Source organism: Camelina sativa, chromosome 17 (genome assembly GCF_030686135.1).
Source record: "Camelina sativa cultivar CO46 ecotype springtype chromosome 17, ASM3068613v1".
NCBI lineage: Eukaryota > Viridiplantae > Streptophyta > Magnoliopsida > Brassicales > Brassicaceae > Camelina > Camelina sativa.
The window spans coordinates 30,592,206-30,612,828 of NC_141896.1; the positions used below are offsets into that span (position 1 = coordinate 30,592,206).

General features: G+C 35.2%; 3 protein-coding genes and 2 pseudogenes across 4 annotated transcripts; 1 reads left to right on the plus strand and 4 right to left on the minus strand.

Moving 5' to 3' along the window:
* Positions 1 to 3,165: 3,165 nt before the first annotated feature.
* On the minus strand, positions 3,166 to 6,172 carry LOC104759771 (putative FBD-associated F-box protein At1g32375). Its single transcript, XM_019238992.2, has 7 exons — positions 5,769 to 6,172; positions 5,587 to 5,660; positions 4,602 to 5,476; positions 4,373 to 4,507; positions 3,923 to 4,264; positions 3,327 to 3,392; positions 3,166 to 3,234 (listed from the first exon to the last, which is right to left on the minus strand). The coding sequence occupies exons 1-7, from the start codon at positions 6,170 to 6,172 to the stop codon at positions 3,166 to 3,168; spliced, it is 1,965 nt and encodes a 654-aa protein (XP_019094537.2).
* A 145-nt stretch (positions 6,173 to 6,317) lies between these two features.
* On the minus strand, positions 6,318 to 6,884 carry LOC147924522 (putative FBD-associated F-box protein At1g32375). The gene is made up of 2 exons (XM_087496818.1): positions 6,491 to 6,884; positions 6,318 to 6,373 (listed from the first exon to the last, which is right to left on the minus strand). Exons 1-2 carry the CDS (start codon positions 6,882 to 6,884, stop codon positions 6,318 to 6,320), a joined length of 450 nt encoding a protein of 149 aa, XP_087352944.1.
* A 302-nt stretch (positions 6,885 to 7,186) lies between these two features.
* On the minus strand, positions 7,187 to 7,594 carry LOC147924523 (putative FBD-associated F-box protein At1g32375 pseudogene; annotated as a pseudogene).
* A 2,203-nt stretch (positions 7,595 to 9,797) lies between these two features.
* LOC104757935 (ras-related protein RABC1) lies at positions 9,798 to 11,841 on the plus strand. 2 transcript variants are annotated; one of them, XM_010480730.3, is made up of 7 exons: positions 9,798 to 9,990; positions 10,065 to 10,233; positions 10,349 to 10,417; positions 10,952 to 11,017; positions 11,125 to 11,246; positions 11,324 to 11,452; positions 11,539 to 11,841. In XM_010480730.3, exons 2-7 carry the CDS (start codon positions 10,098 to 10,100, stop codon positions 11,653 to 11,655), a joined length of 639 nt encoding a protein of 212 aa, XP_010479032.1. In that variant the 5' UTR covers positions 9,798 to 9,990; positions 10,065 to 10,097; the 3' UTR covers positions 11,656 to 11,841. The 2 variants fall into 2 exon arrangements, with proteins under 2 accessions (XP_010479032.1, XP_087350192.1); XM_087494066.1 differs by having other exon boundaries at positions 9,846 to 9,993; positions 10,071 to 10,233.
* A 3,180-nt stretch (positions 11,842 to 15,021) lies between these two features.
* On the minus strand, positions 15,022 to 15,894 carry LOC147924524 (uncharacterized; annotated as a pseudogene).
* Positions 15,895 to 20,623: the final 4,729 nt, after the last annotated feature.

Genomic DNA, 20,623 nt, shown 5'->3' on the forward strand with positions numbered 1-20,623 from the left:
GCATTCAACGCACTGAAGATGGCGATGACAAGAACACCGACCCTTGCCTCAACCGTTTGTGATCGAGACGGATGCATCAGGTGAAGGTATTGGTGTTGTTTTATCCCAATAAGGGAAACCAATTGCGTTTATGAGCAGGTCCCTTGGAGCAACAAAGAAGTCATGGTCTACATATGCTAGGGAAATGGTGGCTATAATAGTGGCAATATGGACATGGCAGCCATATCTTTTAGGGAGGCGGTTCACGATACAAACAGACCAAAGGAACCTCTGTTATATGTTGGAGCAACGCATTCTCACGCCATAACAGCAAAAGTGGATGAGCAAGTTGGTGGGTTACGACTATGAAATCATCTACAAGACGGAGAAAGCCAATTCTGCAGCAGATGCACTATCACGTGTGGCTGACAGTCATGTTCTCCTTGCTATTTCTGTTCCTAAGGTCTCCTTATGGGATGAATTGCAGACCCTCGCCACCACAGACCCGTATCTGCTCCGCATCGGTGCACTCGCAAAAGAAAAACCAGGCCATCCCTACACTTGGCGCGATGGGTTTGTCTGTTACAACAATCGCATAGTGATTCCTCCACAATCACCATGGATTCAACAACTTTTGTTTGAACATCATAACACGACCATGGGCGGCCATTCAGGTGTGTTACGAACCTTTAAACGTTTATCTCATCAATTTTATTGGCCCTCTATGCACAAGGTGGTGGCAGACTATGTTTCACGCTGTGACACATGTCAACGGGCCAAGTCGCAAACAATGTCACCACTGGTCTACTCCAACCACTTACCGTCCCTGAGCAGCTATGGGAGGATGTGTCTATGGATTTTGTTGACGGCCTGCCCAAGTTCGAGGGCTACACAATTATCATGGTGGTCGTTGATCGGTTAAGAAAAGTGGCACATCTGGTTCCATTGAAGCATCCTTACACCGCAGCTATCGTAGTGGGCCAGTTTGTTGCATTCATTATGAAGTTACACGGTCTGCCACGTTCTATTCTCAGCGATCGTGATCCGGTGTTTCTCAGCAACTTTTGGCAGGAATTCTGGAAATTGTCAGGCACTAAGCTTCGTCGGTCTTCCGCCTACCACCCCCAATCAGATGGTCAGACCGAAGTCGTCAACCGGTGCATCGAACAGTTCTTGCGTTGCTTTGTTCAACATCGACCAAAACAGGGGAGCGCCTTTTTACCATGGGTGGAGTATTGGTACAACACCACTTTTCATGCCAGCACCGGTATGTCTCCGTTTGAGGCACTCTATGGTCGCCCACCTCTTTTGCTACCAAGTTACAAAATTGGTTCTTCTTTGTTGGGAGAGATTGATGAGCAATTGCGTAACAGAGACGAGTTTTTGGGTGAGTTGAAGCAACATCTCACGGCCTCGAACAACCGTATGAAGCAGCTGGCGGATAAGAAGCGTCGTGATGTTACATTTTTGGTTGGGGATTGGGTTTTTCTTCGACTGCAGCCGTATCGACAACAGTTTGTGATCCGGAGGTTCTACAAAAAGCTTTCCAGTCGGTTCTATGGACCTTTTCAAATCACAGAGAAAGTTGGAACTATGGCGTATCGTTTAGCCCTACCAGAAGGCTCACGTATCCACCCAGTTTTTCACGTGTCATTGCTTAAAAATGGGTTGGTGAGGAGGTGTTAGTTCTGTAGCATTACCACCGGGAAAACAGCCAAAATCAATCCCAATTATTTCCCAAACGCTTTTTCTTCTCTAAACTTCAATACCCTGCAAATAACAACCTGAACTGTATTAAAATTCAAATTTGCTATATCAACTATTTAAAATGTTGTCAATTTAAACCTCTATTCGAACAGTGTTAAATCAAATTTTAACGATATTGAGTCAGAAGATCCGTGATATCAACGTAGCACTGAGACTTATCAAAACTATGTCGTTTTGGTCATTTTTGGGTGTGTTGTAGCAAGAAATGACCAAAAATGAAGTCTCACAACACACCCGAAAACGGACTCCAATACCTCATTTTTTGTCAAACGATTTGTTTCTTGCTACATCACACCTAAAAATGACCAAAACAACTTAGTTATGGTAATTCCTAGTGCCATGTGGATGCCACATATCGTCTGACTCAACATCGTTAAATTCTGATTTAACACTGTTCGAACAGAGGTTGAAATTGACAACATTTTGTATAGTTTAGGTAGCAAATTTGAATTTTAATAAAGTTCAAGTTGTTATTTGCTGGGTGTTGAAGTTTAGGTATAAAAAAGCGTTTGGCAAATAGTTGGGGTTGATTTTGGCCATTTTCCCGCATTACCACCACTTCGAGAGGATGGTGTCTTGTGTTTAGAGCCGGAGAGTGTGTTGCGATCACGGGAAGTTGAGCAAGGGTCTGGGCATAGTACTGAGGTTTTGGTGAAGTGGCATAACTTGCCACCGGAGGAAGCCACTTGGGAGAATTTGAACCGGAGGAAGCCACTTGGGAGAATTTGAAGCAGTTGTCATTGAGTTTTCCCCAGTTTCAGCCGAACCTTGAGGACAAGGTTCTATTTGACGGCGGGAGTGTTGATAGGATAGCGACAGCTGAGGATGGAGGTCACAAGGATGAGGTGGCACTGAGGGTGTCATCTAGGCCACGCAAGCCGAATCCCAAATACTTGGATTAACGAAGTCATGGAGACTTCTTTCGTTTGTTTCAGTTAGCAAATAAGAGACTAAGTCTTCCTACTTTCTAGGAGACTGTATCTCCACTTTCCCATTTCCTGCATTGTAGGAGTCAATGACTCCACTTCTCAATTCTATTATTTGCTTCATGTACTTGCTTATTTATATCAATGAAAAACAACAAAAATAGGTAGTCAAAACTACCAATCAATTCTTGTGTTCTTATTTTACTATCTCTTGCTTTGAAGAGGGACCAAACGTATTACACAATCACAACTCTAGTAACTTCAACTTCTAGATGAATATAAGGCCAGAGAACTTTTAAATAAGGCTACTCAGTGGACTAGCTGAAAACAAAGCTAACAAAGGAGCCAAGCAGCATTCTGCAATTCACAAGTTTGACTAAAGAGAGCTTTAAAATGATGGGAACACAATAACATATCATGCCAACAAACAAAACTTTGCTCACTCGCTCAAGTTATGTGTAGCCACCAAACTCAAAATATCAAGTCACCAAATTCAAATGTCACAATCAACAGATGATGAACAAAAAGAATCAGAATCAATCACAACCTTTTCGAGATCAAACTACAGACACAGTATTGCAGTTTCATAGCAGTTAAAGAGCAATCTAATCAGAAATAGATGACACAACAAAAGTGAAGATAGAAAATTTTCACCTTCAAGACCTTGAGCTTCATGTTCCCGTAGACGAGACCCAAGCCAAAAGCCGAAGCACGAGCCACCTGATCAATCAAAACGAAAAAAAAAACTCGTTGAATCACACAAACACTTAAAAGAAAACGAATCGGAGCTGTTATTTTCCTGAGGCTTGCTCTGTTAGCTAATTTTCTAACAAACATCACATAACCCTAATTTGCGATCCAAAATCAAAGAACTCTAATCATAAAACACTAGTCACGAATCCAATCCCTTCCTCTGATTCCAGATCAATCAATTCCAAACCCTTCCTTCTGATTCCAAATTCCTTTGTCATTTCGCATATCGCGAGAGAAAGAGAGAGAGAGAGAGAGAGAGGAAAAGAGGAATTTTTTTTCTTTTGTATTATTATGTTCGGCCAACAGAAACGCGACACGTATCGTCTCTTATAACACAATTGGGTATACTATATAAGGGGCTCTCTTAAGTTTTTTTTTTACTTCTGGTTTATTTTTTTGATTCAAAACCCTTAAAACTCCTCTAAGAGCTTACCGATGGAGAAGGTCTTAGATTTTAAAAGAAAACAATATCTCTACGGGATTTGGGATGCTTGTACTAAACGTCGGAATAACCGGTGAGCATAAAAGATGTTCCTTTTTGTAATAGTCCCACGATTGAAATCAAGCTGGCAGATTGAAGAACGCCTTGGTGACATTGACAGGTCCATTAGCATCTCACGTTTCTCTTCATGATTTGTGGATTTGGGGTAGAATGCTGCCATCTTTAAACAACTAGAGTTTCTTAAGATGAATCTTGCAACTTCCATCTCTTCTTCTTTCCCTTCGTATTCCGACCATTCAAAAATTTCAAGACTTGACAATAGGCATCCCGGGACATGACTCGGTTCATTCCAGCATGGTCGCGGATATACATCAGTCTCAACTCTATGGATCTGAGACTGAAAAAGGGAGATTATTAGTATTATAACTCCACTCTAATTAAACCAAACTGAAAAATATTGAATGAACATCGAAATTAATTAGGTTAACTTGAAGAGTAAATATACTTGTTCTAGTATGAGGATTCTTAGTTTAGGGGAATCTCTGAGCAGACGCATTAGCAGATTCAACCACTCTGGCTCACATGTGCATAGATGCAATCGTACAAGTCGACTATATATTTTTCCTTCAGCATACACATTCTACATAAGATATAGGTTAAATGAAATGAAAGTTTAGTATATTAATGATAAAAACTTTTTAAACAAGTCTATAGTGAGAAGAACTAATGGTTACCTTCGATGTCGCTAAACATAATCCAAGTTGCTCGACTGAAGTAAGAGACGAAAGAATCTGCTGTGTATGACTACAAGTAACATAAACATTTGCAGCTTCAATCTTAGGCATATTATGCTCAATGCGACAAAACCCACCCTTGTGTTTATTAATCTCCAAGAGCTCCAACGAAGGAGCATCTATTAGAAACCTGTCAGCATTTATGTAAGATTGTTCAACCAATTTTAACATCTTTAAAGAGGTAACTCTAACAATGAATAAGCCCACATTATCACCTCGGTATCGTTCTATCATCATAGTTTCAAGAACAGGACAACCAAATAAAAGCATGGGGACAAATTCGTCGCTTGGGTACGTCAATGAAAGAAGTGCCAGATTTTTGAGGGATGGGAAAGAAACCAATGAAAACGAATATTTAAGAACCACATTGTCTCGCAACAAAGTCACAAGCATTGCAGAAGAACTTGGACACAAGCTACTTGGAAGTACTACTACTGGAGACCCGGTAGAACAAGTTTCGGTATGGATACATAGCTCACGCACACCACGTTCAATAGCGGTTCCAACACACTCTTCAATATCTTCATAAGCATCACTCATTGGACTAATTGAGATATTCAAAATTTCTATGACCAGAGCCTTGTGCAAAACCAAAGAAGTGTGAATCAACCGCCTGAATCTCATGGATTCACATGCACCAACTTGATATTCATCACGGTTATATCGAAGTCTTGGCACTAACATCCAAAGAAACTTCCACCGTTTCGATAAAACCATCGTGGTCACAACCTCTTTTGTTGATAAGAATGACAATATTTCCAAGAGTACCGCATCAGGCAACTCACTTAACCTATCCATATGATCCAACACTTCTTCTGTTTATAGCCGCCGTCTCATGTATTTCGGGGAAGGGGACACCAAAACGTTTCTAACAAGCGGAGACTACTCACTGTTGATGGGGATGGGAAATTTATGTGATGAGGACGTTTCCAAGACGTTTTGATCAGAGAAAATCGAGTCCCCAAGCATAAGTCATTGTTGAAAAGAATATAGAGGCACCTAGAACATAGAACATAGAGAATATTATTAGGTAACACAATATTTTGGGCCAACCCCTTTATTACTTTGAGTCCAAATTTCCCTACTTTTTTTTTCTAGTTTCCCTACTTCCAAGAACTTGGACACAAGCTACTTGGAAGTACTACTACTGGAGACCCGGTAGAACAAGTTTCGGTATGGATACATAGCTCACGCACACCACGTTCAATAGCGGTTCCAACACACTCTTCAATATCTTCATAAGCATCAGTCATTGGACTAATTGAGATATTCAAAATTTCTATGACCAGAGCCTTGTGCAAAACCAAAGAAGTGTGAATCAACCGCCTGAATCTCATGGATTCACATGCACCAACTTGATATTCATCACGGTTATATCGAAGTCTTGGCACTAACATCCAAAGAAACTTCCACCGTTTTGATAAAACCATCGTGGTCACAACCTCTTTTGTTGATACGAATGACAATATTTCCAAGAGTACCGCATCAGGCAACTCACTTAACCTATCCATATGATCCAACACTTCTTCTGTTTATAGCCGCCGTCTCATGTATTTCGGGGAAGGGGACACCAAAGCGTTTCTAACAAGCGGAGACGACTCACTGTTGATGGGGATGGGAAAGTTATGTGATGAGGACGTTTCCAAGACGTTTTGATCAGAGAAAATCGAGTCCCCAAGCATAAGTCATTGTTGAAAAGAATATAGAGGCGCCTAGAACATAGAACATTGAGAATATTATTAGGTAACACAATATTTTGGGCCAACCCCTTTATTACTTTGAGTCCAAATTTCCCTACTTTTTTTTCTAGTTTCCCTACTTCCAAGAACTTGGACACAAGCTACTTGGAAGTACTACTACTGGAGACCCGGTAGAACAAGTTTCGGTATGGATACATAGCTCACGCACACCACGTTCAATAGCGGTTCCAACACACTCTTCAATATCTTCATAAGCATCAGTCATTGGACTAATTGAGATATTCAAAATTTCTATGACCAGAGCCTTGTGCAAAACCAAAGAAGTGTGAATCAACCGCCTGAATCTCATGGATTCACATGCACCAACTTGATATTCATCACGGTTATATCGAAGTCTTGGCACTAACATCCAAAGAAACTTCCACCATTTCGATAAAACCATCGTGGTCACAACCTCTTTTGTTGATAAGAATGACAATATTTCCAAGAGTACCGCATCAGGCAACTTACTTAACCTATCCATATGATCCAACACTTCTTCTGTTTATAGCCACCGTCTCATGTATTTCGGGGAAGGGGACACCAAAATGTTTCTAACAAGCGGAGACGACTCACTGTTGATGGGGATGGGAAAGTTATGTGATGAGGACGTTTCCAAGACGTTTTGATCAGAGAAAATCGAGTCCTCAAGCATAAGTCATTGTTGAAAAGAATATAGAGGCGCCTAGATAGAACATAGAGAATATTATTAGGTAACACAATATTTTGGGCCAACCCCTTTATTACTTTGAGTCCAAATTTCCCTACTTTTTTTTTCTAGTTTCCCTACTTCCAAGAACTTGGACACAAGCTACTTGGAAGTACTACTACTGGAGACCCGGTAGAACAAGTTTCGGTATGGATACATAGCTCACGCACACCACGTTCAATAGCGGTTCCAACACACTCTTCAATATCTTCATAAGCATCAGTCATTGGACTAATTGAGATATTCAAAATTTCTATGACCAGAGCCTTGTGCAAAACCAAAGAAGTGTGAATCAACCGCCTGAATCTCATGGATTCACATGCACCAACTTGATATTCATCACGGTTATATCGAAGTCTTGGCACTAACATCCAAAGAAACTTCCACCATTTCGATAAAACCATCGTGGTCACAACCTCTTTTGTTGATAAGAATGACAATATTTCCAAGAGTACCGCATCAGGCAACTTACTTAACCTATCCATATGATCCAACACTTCTTCTGTTTATAGCCACCGTCTCATGTATTTCGGGGAAGGGGACACCAAAACGTTCCTAACAAGCGGAGACGACTCACTGTTGATGGGGATGGGAAAGTTATGTGATGAGGACGTTTCCAAGACGTTTTGATCAGAGAAAATCGAGTCCCCAAGCATAAGTCATTGTTGAAAAGAATATAGAGGCGCCTAGAACATAGAACATAGAGAATATTATTAGGTAACACAATATTTTGGGCCAACCCCTTTATTACTTTGAGTCCAAATTTCCCTACTTTTTTTTTCTAGTTTCTTACCAAGTTGTCTTTAAACTTCTAGTATTTACATATTGTATGTTAATTTTTCATGTACTATGTATTAATTAAATTCAGGCTACAGCTATTGCAATCAGTTATCTACTCCACCATAAACTTCTAGGCCTCTATCTTTATCTTGCTGAATCAATGACTCTTGAAGATAGAACAAATGTGTAATGCTTTTCTCTGTAAAGGGGCCCCTAACTCTGCTAGGGGAGCAAAAATTGCCTGGGATATTGTGTGCTCCCCGAGGGAGAGTGGCGGTCTTGGTTTGAGAAGGTTGGCAGATTGGAACAAGGTCCTCGCCCTTAAACTCATATGGTTACTTTTTTCTGCAGCTGGGTCTCTCTGGGTCTCGTGGGTAAGGCAACACTTGATTGGGTATCGGAATTTTTGGGACTTAAATCCCACTGCCTCCGGAAGCTGGATTTGGAAGAAGCTTTGCAAGCTTCGCCCCCTATCTAGACCTTTTTTAGTTTGTGAGATTGGCTCAGGTGAATCAGTAAGTTTCTGGCATGACAATTGGACTGGATTAGGTCCTCTCGTGGAGCTGGTAGGTCCGCTGGGCCCTCAAACAGTGGATTTACCCCTTCATGCAGTGGTACGTGATGCAATTTGGGGTAGATCGTGGTGGCTTGCTAGAAGCAGAAGCAGGAACCCAATCATCTGCCTGCTAAAAAGCATCCTGCCAAGCGTCGAACCTTTCATCGAGTGTCAACATGGTGATGTATATCTATGGAAGGCCGATAACAATGCTCCCTCAAGCAAGTTTTCCACACAAAATACTTGGCTGGCCATGCACCCAACTACGCATCAGGTTTTGTGGCATAAGGTAGTGTGGTTCAGAGATCGAATTCCTAAGCATGCTTTCATTTGCTGGGTGGTGGCTTGGAATATATTACACACAAGGGATATTTTGAGGAATTGGGGGCTCAATATTCCCTCTGTATGTGTTCTATGCAATGATTAGGACGAATCGAGGGATCACTTGTTCTTTGAGTGTAGCTTCAGTACAACTGTTTGGAGCTTCTTCACTTCGAGGGCTTCATTGACCCCGCCTACTCAGTTTATGGACTCTCTTCTCTGGTTGACAGGAGCTTCATCAAACAAAAATATTTCTCTCATCATCAAGCTAGCGTATCAAGCCTCAATCTACTTTATCTGGAAGGAGCGGAACCTTCGTAACCACACAGGCAAAGTTAGACCACATCATCTCCTCATAAAGGATATCCAACTTATCATTAGAGCTCGTTTAATTCCACTCTCAAGGATACAGTCTTCTCACAACCCGGGGGACTCTGCTCTGTGTACTTGGTTTGATCGGTTCTAGTCTCCCTAATTTGATCTCTCGCCGTGTTGTATCCGTTTTCGTTGTTTCCTTATAGGTGATTGTCTTTGTTGGTCCTCCGTTATACAGGTAAGGGATTTATCTCTTTCTTTTGTCTTGTGGGCCTGCGACCAGGTTGGACTTTTCGCCTTGTAATGAAACTGATTATCCGTATTAATATAATAAATTGTTTTTAAAAAAAATGTATTAATTAAATTCAAAATTGACTTTCTTTTTCTTGGAAAGATGGGAAATATATACATACTATAATTTACATATTTCTATCAAGACTGTTTTAGAAAAATTTATTTTCCTTAATCCAAAAGGAAAACTAACCAAGAAAGAAAAGTACAAAAATATTTACGTATGGTAATTTACATGTATGTATAAAATTAAAATTCATTTACAGAAGAACTGGACCAAGTACCATTCGATTGATTCCGGTATAGATTCAAAGTGCGTACCAATTCGGCCGACGTCGAATAAAAACCGGTTTATGATCCAACGGTTATGAAACAAACAAAAAGAAGGTGTAGATAAAGCCCCGTAAGACCAACCGTAGAGGATTGTACTCCTGTGTCAGTCGGTGAAATTAAAGAGGCATCTTCAGGCTCTCATCACGTTATTATAAAAAAAAAAAATAAAAAAAAAAGAAGAACTCTTTTGTAAGAGTTTTCTTCGGCTTTTTACGATCCCTCCGGTTTTAACTCTGCTTCTTGTGTCTTCGTGTCATTCTTCTCGCAGATCTCGAGGGCCTTAAGGTTGTGAAATTTTTACTCCAAAGTTTGTGTCTTTTGATTGTTTTGTTCCGACCCTTTTGATTTTTGTTTCTCAGGTTAAGAAAAAAAAAGGGTTCGATTTTATTCCGATGGGTTCTTCGTCGGGGCAACCCGAATTTGATTACTTGTTTAAGGTTTTATTGATCGGAGATTCTGGTGTTGGAAAGAGCTCTCTTTTGTTGAGTTTCACATCTAATACCTTTGATGATCTGTCTCCCACAATTGGTTAGTTTTTAATATATGTGATCGAGCTTTAAAGTACCGATCTTGCCTCTTGTGTTTTTGTTTTTGATTATGATGTTGGATTTGTTTTTTTTTTTTTTTTTGTATTGTTTTGTAGGTGTTGATTTTAAGGTTAAGTATCTTACAATTGGGGAAAAGAAACTCAAACTTGCGATTTGGGACACTGGTGAGAAAACAAAAAAAAAAATTGAATTTTCTGTAAATGTTCATATCTTTTGGTTTCAATTTTAGATGTTTAGGGGAAACCATTGGACAATCCTGAGTTTGAGAATGTCTTCTTCTGTAAAAAAATTGGACCACAATAATGTGGAATATTTTACAATTTCTTTGTCTTAGTCACTGTTACCTAAGCTTGAATAAGAGTCTTGTATTTGGAATGGTTTGGAGATTAGTATCTTGTATTTAGAATAGTTTATAGATCAGTCTATTGCGTTTAGAGATTCGTCTATGTCTTTATAATATTTTAAAAGATTAGTCTTGTTTTTAGAATAGTTTATAGATTTGGCAACAGTATTACTTCTAAGATTACACTTGTGTCCAGAATAGTTTAGATATTAGACTCTTGTACTTGGTTTTGAAATTAGTCTTGTATATAGAATAGTTTTGAGATTGGTCTTCTTGTATTTAGAATACCCTCTTGTAACTTTTCAGTTTCTCTGTTATACCTGATTAGTCTTTGGGTGTTTTTCTGATTACTCAGCTGGGCAAGAGAGATTTAGGACGCTAACAAGTTCATATTACAGAGGAGCTCAGGGTATAATTATGGGTATGTCTCTCTTTCTTGATGAACATAATAATTTTTGTTATCCTTGATCTATTGGGCTACATATTATTTTAACCTTTGTATGTGACTTTGGAACTCTTTATCTGTAGTATATGATGTGACACGACGAGATACATTCACTAACCTATCAGATATATGGGCTAAGGAAATTGACCTCTACTCGACCAATCAGGATTGCATCAAGATGCTTGTTGGGAATAAAGTTGACAAGGTAAGATTTTCTCTGTGTCCTCCTATCTTTGAGTGTCTATAACTTGTCACTCTACTGACCTAATGTGATCTCTCTAGGAGAGTGAAAGGGCTGTTTCTAAAAAAGAAGGCATAGACTTTGCTCGGGAGTATGGATGCTTGTTTCTGGAGTGTAGTGCTAAGACTAGGGTCAATGTTGAGCAGTGTTTTGAAGAGCTTGTTCTTAAGGTAGTAACTTTGCTCCTTTCTTCAAGCTTGTCGTGCTGAGGATGATGAGTATGTCTTTTAACCTTTCTTTTTCTTTTTATCTGTAGATATTGGAAACACCGACTCTTACTGCTGAAGGTTCGTCTGGTGGAAAGAAGAACATCTTCAAACAAAACCCAGCTCAGACCAGCAGTGCTTCGTCGAGCTACTGCTGCTCGTCTTAGACATGATGACTCTACGGGTTTATGACACAAAATTACACTCTTGCTTGTCTTCTTGTTTTTGATGGTCTCTTTGTTTTCCAAAAACTGCAGCATCTTGGATGTAAATCTTAACCCTGGTTTCAAAGTTGTGTTCACTAGTTTCTAATCTGGGATTATTCCATCTTATAAAACAGTTCTTTTTTACCTGATCAGGCTGAAGAAATAACTGACCACTGTGGCCAGTATCACATTTTTCTTTGTTGCCAATTTCAATTTCTCATCATTCGAGGATAAAAAGAACTTTTATACAAGATCTTCCAAAGAGTTTAAATGAGAGTAATATATATTCCAGTGAAAGGAGGGAAGCTCCAATGCAAGTACCAAAATAAATAAGGAGGTGCAAATGGTTGTTTGACAAAATGAAACCACATAGATAGAACGAATAAATAAGTCATATGAATACAATGATTCGGACGAAATGAGATGAATTCACTATTTCCCGTTGTTCATCTCATATCTAGAGGGATGGGCAATGTTTGGCTAAAACAAACATTTTTCATGTATTCATCAAACTTGGCAGATATGAGATACCAACATCTTCCGAAAGTCTGGAGTTTTAGGTTATCACTGTAGTCTACAGTTACAGTACTTATCAGTTCGAATAAGTACTGTAATTATAAAATGTTGTGAAATAGATATCAGAGATGATGATTACCTTTGATGTCGCTAAACATAATGATTAAAAAAACCACAAGTACTTATCAATTTCAATTTTTCATTCGTTTTATAAGATCCACCAAAATGGGAGTAATACAAATTGCAGTGAATGGAGGGAAGCTGCAATGTAAATACCAAAATACATAAGGAGGTCCAAATGGTTGTTTGACAAAATGAACAAGATAGATAGAACGAATAATAGTCAAATGAATAAAATGAGTCCGACGAAATGAGATGAATTCACAATATCTGTTTGTTCATCTCATATTTCAGAGGATGGGGCAATGTTTGGATAAAACAAGACATTTGTATTCATCAAACTTGGCAAATACTTTAAAGTCTCTAATTAATATTCCAACAGTTGGAATAAGTCAAGTTTATATTATACACAATATAAGATGTTTGTGATTAACCAAAACAAAAAAAAAAGATGTTTGTGAAATAGAATAGAGAATAGAGATGATGATTATGGTTGGCAGTTTAGCTGGTTCCATGATATAGTTGGTTTTCTCTTGTTTTTTTTTTTTTGTTTTTTTAAATAAGTTTAGTTATTATATTGGTTTTTTCTCGATTGTATTTAAACTTTTTTTATTATACATTTCATGTTGAATAAATATATTTTGTCGTTACCGTTTCTTTCTCAATCTCAATTTTGGGAGAATCTAAGATAGTACCACAAATTTCATAGATATGACACAATACCAATTTGCAAATGCAAAGAGTGAATAGACATTACGATGAACAGTGTTTTACAGACATTATTTTGACATAAATTTGAAATATAGGTATGTCTAACTGTCTGTTTGTTTTTTGAGTTGATAAATATCTTCTGAAATTATTTAGATATTTTTATATTCATGTAGAGCCTTTTTCTAGCGGAAAAAACACATACATAAATATAAAAGTGCATGTTGTTTTCCATTATGATTACATAAATATTTTTCCGCTCCATATGTTGCAATTGGTGGATCATTTGATGAGATAATAATAATAATAATAATAATAAAGCATGACACAAATGTGCAAAATCATAAGTGTTTACAATTAATATCATTAATATATTATTCAGAGTGATTAACCATAAACTATGTGTGATGCATATACCGAGAAAAAGAAATCTATTGGGAGTGGACTGGAAATGTACAAAGTATTAAAAATTATTTTAAAACTTGATTAAAACCAAATAAATAGGCCAGTATATAAATGTAGGTGTTACATTTTACTGTTAATATTTCAATTTAAAGTTGGTAAATATGCATATAATTCTTAAGATATTATTCTATGTGTTTAAAAGCCCAATTCAAACATAAGAATCAGATACGTCATCTTCCAAAACAATTTAACCATCTATTCGATAATAATAAATATGATTCCATATCAAAACTAACATGTGCATTATATCAAATATTTATCTTAGTTATATCAAAAAGTAATTAAAAATAAAAACAGAACTAGTAAAGAAAAAGAAATGAAAAAACCACAACTTTTTTGGGAAAATAACATTGTTTGACATCATTTTTCTATATATTGTGATTTCATGAATAATAAATCTACCTTATGTTAAATGAATTTCAAATGCATTAAAGTCTATATAAAAAATTAATATATGTAGACTCTTTATTTTCTTAAAGAACAATTTAATCATCTAATTCATAAGAATAAACCATATATTAAAATTTTAAAACCACGTACTCAAATCTTAATGAATAAGAAATAATTCATCTCCTAAAATATAGAAATAACATGTTTTTGGTCTTTTAATTTTCTTTAAGTTTGACATTGTCATATATATATATATTGTATATGCGTAGCTATATTTCAAAAACAGAACTAGTAAAGAAAAAGAAATGAAAAAACCACAACTTTTTTGGGAAAATAACATTGTTTGAAATAATTTTTCTATATGTCGTGATCTCATGAATAATAAATCTACCTTATATTAAATGAATTTCAAATGCGTTAAAGTCTATATAAAAAATAATATCTGTAGACTCTTTATTTTCTTGCAGAACAGTTTAATCATCTAATTCATAAGAATAAATCATATATTAAAATTTTAAATCTACGTACTTGAATCTTAATGAATAAGAAATAATTTTTCTCCTAAAATCTAAAAATAACATGTTTTTGGTCTTTTAAATATCTTTAAGTTCAACATTATCATATATATATATTGTGTATGTGTAGCTATATTTTAAAATTTGCTTTTCATATATCTATTTATATATTTTTGATAATTTCTTTGAACTCGATATTTCCATCGATCTCTTTAACTGTTGTCGAGGGAAAATCTGTTCAGAAATATTTACAAAGGTAAAAGAAATGGGATACTGCATGTGGCCGTAGAAAAATCTTACCCGACACATCTCTAAAAAAAATTACAAGAAAGATATTTTCAACCAAGAGCATAAAAAGAAAAAAAGAAAAAAATAGCTTTCAGTATTACTAGACCATACCCGTTAAATATGAGAAGTCGTAAAATCTTCCGAGGGATGACACCGTTTTAGATCGAAATATAGAACTTAGAAGATTTGAAAATAATTGTTGATAAAATTAAAGTATCATGGTGCTTATAATTTTTTTTTTAACTATGTCAAATGAATATTCTTTGAATGTCGATTCTTCCAAAGACTCTTGATTTGGTGTAATATTGTATTTATGAACAAGCAATCAATCGATAAGGACACTGACATAAAGGGTTTCTCCCGTTGACCCCACTAGCCCACCGATAGCTTGCCCCCATATACCCGAAACTGGTCCTGTAGGGCATCGATCCTAACCCCTCAACGTGGAAAAGAACTCACATCCAAATCCACCAGTAGGTTATTGGTGCACCAAACGTTCCTCGAACCCTGGTCCCCATCCTTTAACAACCTTCCCACAGGACAAGCTGTCACCAATTGATTTAGATATCCACAGTGATGGATTATGATCGATGTCCTACAGGTCAGCTTTGTGTCCGTTGGGACGGCTAGCAGGAGACTAGCAGGGTCCACGGACGGTCCGTTGGGGCAGCTAGCGGGGGGCTAGTGGAGTCCACGGGACGGGTTGTTACAACCTTCCACCCACAAGACTTCATACGAAACACAAGCTTCATTAGTTTCTTAATAAATTCAAGAATTGTTTCCGCATCTCTCACTGTCATATTCTCGTACTCATTCTTGAGATCAGCAAGCTTTCTAGCTTGAAATATAGGACCACCTATGGATTTCACCATCAAAAGATCCCATGCTTCTTTTGATGATGTAGCCCAAGCTATCCATGGGAAAACCTCAATGCTTACTGCAGTCTAGATCATAGAAAGAGCGTTCGCATCTTTCCATTCCATCCATTGTTTCCACTAGGTTGAATAGTTTTCAGCCGCCGCATCATATGCTAGTGCATCAGAACTCACTCCTTCGAATCCACCGGTTCTTGCTGATGAATTCCCATCTCCACCACATCCCATAAATAAAAAACTTTGAGAAACGTTTTTATTTGCGCACTCCAGTAGTCGTAGTTGTTTCCATCAAATACAGGAATATAAACCAATAATGATCCCATTATAATCCTGAATCCTTGATTCGACTAGAACAATGATCTCTCATATTAAACCTTGAACTAGCTCGTGAATCAAAACAAAACGATTATGTTGTGTATTGTTTTCTATGAAGACTTTTATTGTTGTGTATGAAGAGGTTAAATATAATATATATATATATATATATATATATTTTTTTTTGAACTACATTTTGGGTTCTATCCTTTTATTTGAATTTATTTACAAAGTTAATCTCTAAAAAACTTCCAAAAATAATATTATTTCAAACAGGGCCGGTCCTTGAATTTTGGTGGCCTAAAGCATAAAAAAAATATATATTTATTATATAAAACAAATAGTTTTTTCACTACAATAATAAAAAAACATGGCAAAAAATATAATAACAATCTAAATTTTTTTTTCTAACTTTTATTATAACAAATATTTGGTAGACATCATCATTGCTAATCAAAAGTAGTTGGTAATAATGTATTATTATAATAAAATAAAGATAGAAGAAGTAATTTTGATATTTTTGTATAAAATTTTAGTTTTTTTAAATATTATAATATCTGTAATCAAGTTAATTCAAAATTTTTGTAGAAAAAAACAAAAACCAAAACTTGTAATTAAAAAGCAAAAGAAATAGAAAAAAAAATCAGCAGAGTTGAAGGCTTGAACCCATGACTTGCCACATATTTGCATGATACCGACCCAACAGACCTACCTAATTTCTCAAATATATGATGCTAAACATTTTCCTATATCATGTGGCCTAAAGCAGGTGCTTTGCCTGTTTTAGGGGTGGGCCGGCACTGATTTCAGATTTTGTTTCCTAAATATTTTACATTCCATTTCAACTAAAAAATGACAGCAAAATCAATATGGAAACAGAAACTATGATATATTTAACCACATATTTTCTATTATATTTTGAAGATATTCTATCTCTTAATCCTTTGCAAACAAAGAAAACAACAATTTGATTCCATTTTGTTTTCCAAAACATTTTAGCTTTGATTCTTAACATAAAAAAAACTTCAATTCACATTTATTTAAATATTATAATTTATATATAGAAATTTAATAAAATTTTAAAATATTATGAATATGTAAAATTTAAAAGTTTAAAATACTATATAATATAGTTATATTGTAAATAAGTTATAAAAAAAGACATGTTAGAACTAATAAAATATCATTAAATTTGTGCTAACATGGGTTAAATCCTTATTTTATTATTTCTCAACACTATTAATATTATAATATTTGACATATAAAATTAAGTTGATTTAACTAAGATTGTGTAAAATAATTAAATAATTAAGAAAAATGTGACTTAATCAAAGCGTATAAATGACTTATTATGCTTTTAAATCCCTTATTTTTTGTTATAATAATTAAAAATCAAAATAGAATCTCAAACACTAAACAAAACAAACTAATTATAACAAACAAATGGTCATGAAGTATATTACGAATTAAAAAATTAACATAAACATTTAACCGCACAAACGGCAGGAAATTTAGTTATTCCTCTATTTGCAAAATATCTAATATTTAAATAACAAATACAATATAAAATATAAATAATAATAAAAATTATATGCACGCGGTGTACCACGGGTTATAATCTAGTATATATGTATATATAACTATTGACAGAAAATAAAGTTCATCCATTTAAGTTAGAAAGAGACGGTTTTCCAAAAAGGAGAACCAGTCCAGAGTAGAGGAGCCTACATGGGAAAAGATAGAACCGCATGATCGTGCCTTTTTGGCGAGACAGCCAGCACGGTATTGTTACACAAAAGTCAGAGCATAAAAAGAAAAAAATAATCAGCTTTTAGTATTACTAGATCATATCCGTTATATATGAGAAGCCGTAAACTCTTCCCATGGATAACACAGTTTTAGACCGAAATATAGAGAAAAATTTTGAATACATACCTTAAACTTAATAGGAAATTTGAAATCTATACTAAATTTTTTAAGTCTTTGAAATGTACCTTATGTATTGAACTAAATGACTATTTTGTCCTCAATTACAAATTAATTAAAACTAAATACAATATAAATAAATTAATTCATTTGAAAAAATTATTTTGACAAACATTGTCTAAACTACATATTCAGGTAAAATCTTGTAAAACATTGTGTAAATTATTTTTTGAAAATGATGAATTAATTTATTATATATAATATTAATCAATAACTAAAAGATTAAATTAAGATAAAATAAATAAAATATGCCCTTAATTAATAATTAATTAAACGTTAAAAAAGTAAACACAAAATAATTAAACTCATCATTGTTAGAAAGTGATTTTTAAAAATTACTGTTTATATTTTAGATATTGAAAAAAATTAGATAATGATGAAGTACTTTATTATGAAAGAAAATTAAAATTCAGGTAAAGAAATAAAAAGGTGGTTTATAAAACATTAACAATACAAAAAAGATAAAATCACAATTATATTTTCTTATTCTCTAAAATATTAATCAATCACAATTGTGAGCTTTTAGAAAATAAATCAACAGTTCAAAATAATTTACTATGTAACAAATCAAATAATAAAAGAATAAATCGACTTTTTAAAATAAGTCAACAAAGAAAAAACACATATCAGCAGGAATTAAATATAAGTCAACAGTTCAAAAAGTCAATCATTCAAAGTATCGACCTTATTAATAAATCAATGTAAAATATAATAAGTCAACGATAAATAAACAAATCAACAGAAAACAAAAATAAATCGATAAACAAAAAAAATAAGTCAACAGTTAAAAAACTCGACTATGTTATAAATCTACTAGCCATAACATAAGTCAACTATTCTAATATAAGTCGATGACAAAGATAATTAAATCAATAGAAGTAAAAAAGTAAAACGATTGTTCAAAAAGTCAACATTATCGTGACAACCCGTCCCGTGGACCCCACTAGCCCACCGCTAGCTGCCCCAACGGACCGTCTGTGGACCCTGCTAGCCCACCGCTAGCCGTCCAACAGACTCCAAGCTGGCCCTGCAGGGCATCGATCCTAACCCCTCACTGGGCAAATGGAACTATTCATCCAAATCCACAGTAGGTTATTGGTGCGCCAGGCGTTCCTCGAACTCTGGTCCCCACCCTTTAACAACCTTCCCACAGGACAAGCTGTCACTAATTGATCTGTGTGACAACCCGTCCCGCAGACCCCACTAGCCCACCGCTAGCTGCCCCAACGGACCGTCCGTGGACCCTGCTAGCCCACCGCTAGCCGTCCAACAGACACCAAGCTGGCCCTGCAGGGCATCGATCCTAACCCCTCACTAGGCAAATGGAACTATTCATCCAAATCCACAGTAGGTTATTGGTGCGCCAGGAGTTCCTCGAACCCTGGTCCCCACCCTTTAACAACCTTCCCACAGGACAAGCTGTCACCAATTGATCTGCAGGTCAATTGGTGACAGCTTGTCCTGTGGGAAGGTTGTTAAAGGGTGAGGACCAGGGTTCGAGGAACGCCTGGCGCACCAATAAACTACTAGTGGATGTGGATTTCCACAGTGATGGGTTAGGATTGATGCCCTGCAGGGCCAGCTTGGAGTCTGTTGGGCCAGCTAGCGATGGGCTAGTGGGATCCACGGACGGTCCGTTGGGGCAGCTAGCGGTGGGCTAGTGGGGTCCGCGGGACGGGTTGTCACAATTATAAATAAATCAACCTTGATTAAAATAAGTCTAAAACATTGATATATATATATATATATATATTATAAATTGTATAATCTTGAATTATATATTTTTAAATAAATTTAAATCTAAATAATATCAACAAAAATATTTAAATTCTTTTTATTTAATCAAAATTTTAAGATCAAAAAATTATTCATGTAATCATTATATAAAATACAATAAGTACTTTTCGTTATAATTTTAAATTATTAAATAATTAATTCTGAATTTAACAATTTTTAAAAGTAATTTATTTTTAAAGTTGATTTATTTTTTAATGTAAATTAAGTTTTTATTGTTTTTATTTAATTGTTTAATAATAAGGGTATTTCTGTCCATTTTCATTTCAAAATGTGTGGTTTTCAAATAACTATAATATTAAGTATAATTTTCAAATTTCTTTTCAAATTTAGTATATTCTTCAAATTGTCCCAAATATAGAACTAGGAAGATTTTTGAAAATAATTGTGGATAAAACTAAAGTATTATCGTGCTTATAATTTTTTTTTTAACTATGTCAAATGAATTTTCTTTATAATATCTCAATCTTTATTGGTTATCATAGACTTAATACAGTCGAGTATATTTTCATCTTATTTTTTCTTATAAATATGTCATCAATTATTGCTCTATGATATAATTTTCATTTGAAATATTTTCTTGTGCTAACAATTTTAGTGTCTAAATAAAATACGCCGAAGTGAAAGTAAATAGACATAATAATTGGCTAATGTGTTTATATAGTCATCTGATAGATGGTGATAAAAGTCTACTTTAACAGTAAAATATATATAAATACATTTTTAGTGGTAAAATAAATACTAGTAAAATTGCACATGGATATAATTAAGATGACGGTTTGACTAGTGGTTTGCATGTAAAATATTTTGTGAAAAGTTATAAAATCATGTATTATATGAGATTGTGAAAACACTTTTTAAAGTTGTGCAACAATAATAATATTTAATTTTTAGCCAAACTTTTGGTGAGTGATAAATTAACTTTAGTAGATATAATAAATGGATTAAGAAATGTTA